The following is a 3,419-nucleotide window of genomic DNA, read 5'->3' as shown; positions in this document are numbered from 1 at the left end:
TTCAAAATGAGTGTGCAAGCTAGGCGGTGGTGGCACATGCCTTTAATCCCAGGACTCAGGAGGTAGAGACAGGTGGATCTCTGTGAGTTCGAGGCCAGCCTGGTCTACAGAACGAATTCCAGGGCAGGCTCCAAAGCCTGTCTTAAAAAAAAAAACAAAAACAACCAAATGAGTGTGCAACAAGTTATTATCATTAAACATGAAACACGCATAGGACACCAAATGAATGAGACAGTTACTGATTACTGAATGCCTATTTGGATATTTTTGAATGAAGTTTCTCTTTCTTTCTTTCTTTCTTTCACAAAGTGAGTTTACTAAGAAAAGTTTTAGTACACCTTTAAGAACCCACGCTAAGGGAGAAAGTGAGATACTTAGGGTACATACTTCTCAAGAAAACCACCTAGGTTATTCACCTTAAAAGGAAATTTATGGTTAGATTATTTTTACTTAGAGACCTTAAAGTATAATTCAAAAATTTATTGCACTGTATTTAGAGTGCACGTGTGTGTGTGTGTGTGTGTGTGTGTGTGTGTGTGTGCGCGTGCGCAGTGATGGTGCACACCTTTAATCCCAGCACTCAGGAGGCAGAGGCAAGAAGACAAGGCCAGCCTGGTTTATAGAGTTAGCTCCAGGACAGCCAGGGCTACACAAAGAAACCCTGTTTTAAAAAACTGAAACTATAAGAGAAAAGAAAATGAAACTCTATAGTTACATAATTATGTAGATTTCATAAGCCTATAGTGCACACAAGCATAAAATGATAGAGAAAAGCTTCAATTCCTTTTGTTCATCAAAATCAGAAATAATATCTAGCATATGGATGAAAGATTTTTAATTTTTTTAGTTGTATGTATATGTGTATCTATGTGTAGGTTTATGCACATGTAAATACAGGTGCCTATGAAGGCCAGAAGAGGGTGTCAGAGCCCCTAGAACCGGAATTACAGGTGATTATGAGTTGTCTGGTGTGAGTGTTGGACTAAAACTTGGGTCCTCTAGAACAGTACATGCTATTAACTGGAGTGAGCCATTTCTCCAACCCTTATTCTTTGTTTTAACAATATATTTAACAAGAGGCTGGAGAGATGACTCAGTAGTTAAGAGCACTGATTGCTCATCCAGAGGACCAGGGTTCGTTTCCCAGCACCTCATGGCAGCTCACAACCGTCTGTGACTCTAGTTCCAGGGGATCCAACACCTTCACATAGATATAGATGAAGGCAAAACCACCAATGTGTATAAAATAAAAATAAATACTATACTTAACAAAAGCAGGATATGTGGTCCTTCCTGTCGCGGCCGCCATCGGAGAGGAGCAGCCATGGCCCTGCGCTACCCCATGGCCGTGGGCCTCAACAAGGGCCACAAGGTGACGAAGAACGTAAGCCAGCCGAGGCACAGCCGGCGGCGCGGGCGCCTCACAAAGCACACCAAGTTCGTGCGGGACATGATCCGGGAGGTGTGCGGCTTCGCGCCCTACGAGCGGCGCGCCATGGAGCTGCTCAAGGTGTCCAAGGACAAGCGCGCGCTCAAGTTCATCAAGAAGCGGGTGGGCACGCACATACGCGCCAAGAGGAAGCGGGAGGAGCTGAGCAACGTGCTGGCCGCCATGAGGAAGGCGGCGGCCAAGAAGGACTGATCCCCTCCCCGTTCTCAATAAACGTTGCTGTGGCAAAAAAAAAAAAAAAAAAAAAAAAAAAAAAAAAAAAAAAGCAGGATATGTGCTAGAAGATCCTAAATGATAATATTTTTGTTTTTTAGGTTCTAACCCTCAAGAATGGTCAGGGATTGCTGGGCTTGGTGGTGCATGACTGTAAGCCATACATACACTTGGAAACTAGAGGCAGAAGAATCAGGAGTTCAAGACCAACCTGAATTACACTGTTCGACATGAGACCCATGTAAGCAAGCAAGCAAGCAAACAAACAAACAATCCAGGCATAACTCAAAACTATCACAAGAGGGGGAAAACAAGAATAGACTTAGATTCACTCTAAGGGGTTACATGGTAGCCAACTCTGGGAAATGGTAGCAAGCTGGGGAAGGAGAAGATAGTAGAGAGATAAAGGGAGGGTCACTTTTGTATTGTTTTAATCATATAATAACCGTATATTATCCTATAAGCCGCTCAAACTGCAAGAACAGGAAGTAAGCTACAGAGCCCAAGAATTCATACACTCACCTGCACGCAAACTATCTATAGAGATTGCTTTGAAGAATACTTACTTAGTAACGAGTGTACCAGTGTTGACCTGAGTGTCATCTTTCATGTAGGATTTCCCACTCTTACTGGCCTTCCAGATGAAGAGATCAGCAGTGCTATAAGGTGTCGCTGAGAACTGAAGCCTATCCTGTGGCTCGTTAGCCATCCCTCACACAGGGGATTTGTTTCTGGGATCCATGAGTGAATGAATGGACACCTAATTTTGGCAGTTGCAATGGCACCATCTATGACTAGCTCAGAGAAGCGAACCACCTGGGGCTATGGGACTTTCTCCAAGTGATGACAACTTCAAAGTTAGGCCATAGAGTGGGGTCTAAACATGTAGAACCAATAACCAAACTTGTTGGTTAGAGAATCAACTTTAAATTTTCTTTTTATGTGCTTGAGCTTCTCCATGCTTAATAGATGTTGGGCAAGCCTTAGACATAATAGCTAATAATTTCCAGTGTCCATCAAACACATGACTCCCCGCCCCCTTAGGGAATTCATGGCAGCCTTTTACGGAGTGAAAACCCTACAGGGAAACACTTTCAAACAGCAGCGTTTGAATGGAAAGCAGCCAATTAGGGGGATTTAATTCTCAAAGTTAATAACACAGGAAGCTCTCTACTTGCAAATAAAATATTTTTCAAAGGGTCATTTGTATGTCAGTTGTTTGAAATTAGGGACAATACTGTAAATGATGGTGAGAGTGCTCCTTTGCCCCCCAAAACATGTAGCCAGCTGATCCTAACCTGCCTGTGCTAAAACCACAGTGATGACAGCCTTACTTAACATCTCGAACCAGACAGGTCTGAAGTTGAATATTGTCTCTTGTAAGCATCTGTGGGATGATGTTGCAACCTAAATACAACATGTAATGCCATTTAAACTTTCAGAGTGATGACTTACAGATGCCCTGTGAGATGGATCTTGTTACCCCAGCTCTTCAGACCCAGAGAAGAAAGCTGAAGAATATGAACTAGGAAGGCAGGAATCAAGGTCTGACCCCATATCAGTTTGATCTGAAGGCCGCGTCCTTTCGAGGTGCCAGTCGGCCTTTTAGTCTCTTTGGGGTCTTGTGGAAATCCGTGAGGATGCTCGGGTAAGGTATGTAGCAGTAACACGGTTTGAGAAACAGGGGTGCGATCAAAGAGCTGCTTTGTGGAGATTAACCTAGGGGTGGATAAGCGGGAGAAAGGAGTGAACGTGT

The 3,419-nt window shown here is 43.6% G+C and overlaps 1 protein-coding gene across 1 annotated transcript; it reads left to right on the top strand.

Moving 5' to 3' along the window:
* The first annotated feature begins 1,290 nt into the window (after positions 1-1,290).
* On the top strand, positions 1,291-1,680 carry LOC121433030 (60S ribosomal protein L36). The gene has a single exon (XM_041631261.1). It carries the CDS (start codon positions 1,325-1,327, stop codon positions 1,640-1,642), a length of 318 nt encoding a protein of 105 aa, XP_041487195.1. The 5' UTR covers positions 1,291-1,324; the 3' UTR covers positions 1,643-1,680.
* The last annotated feature ends 1,739 nt before the right edge of the window (positions 1,681-3,419 follow it).

Source organism: Microtus oregoni, unplaced genomic scaffold (genome assembly GCF_018167655.1).
Source record: "Microtus oregoni isolate MIOR12 unplaced genomic scaffold, Mior012 000036F_ref0000092, whole genome shotgun sequence".
Lineage (NCBI taxonomy): Eukaryota > Metazoa > Chordata > Mammalia > Rodentia > Cricetidae > Microtus > Microtus oregoni.
The sequence above is the reverse complement of the archived record's forward strand: the minus strand, read 5'-3'. Positions and strand labels throughout refer to the sequence as shown.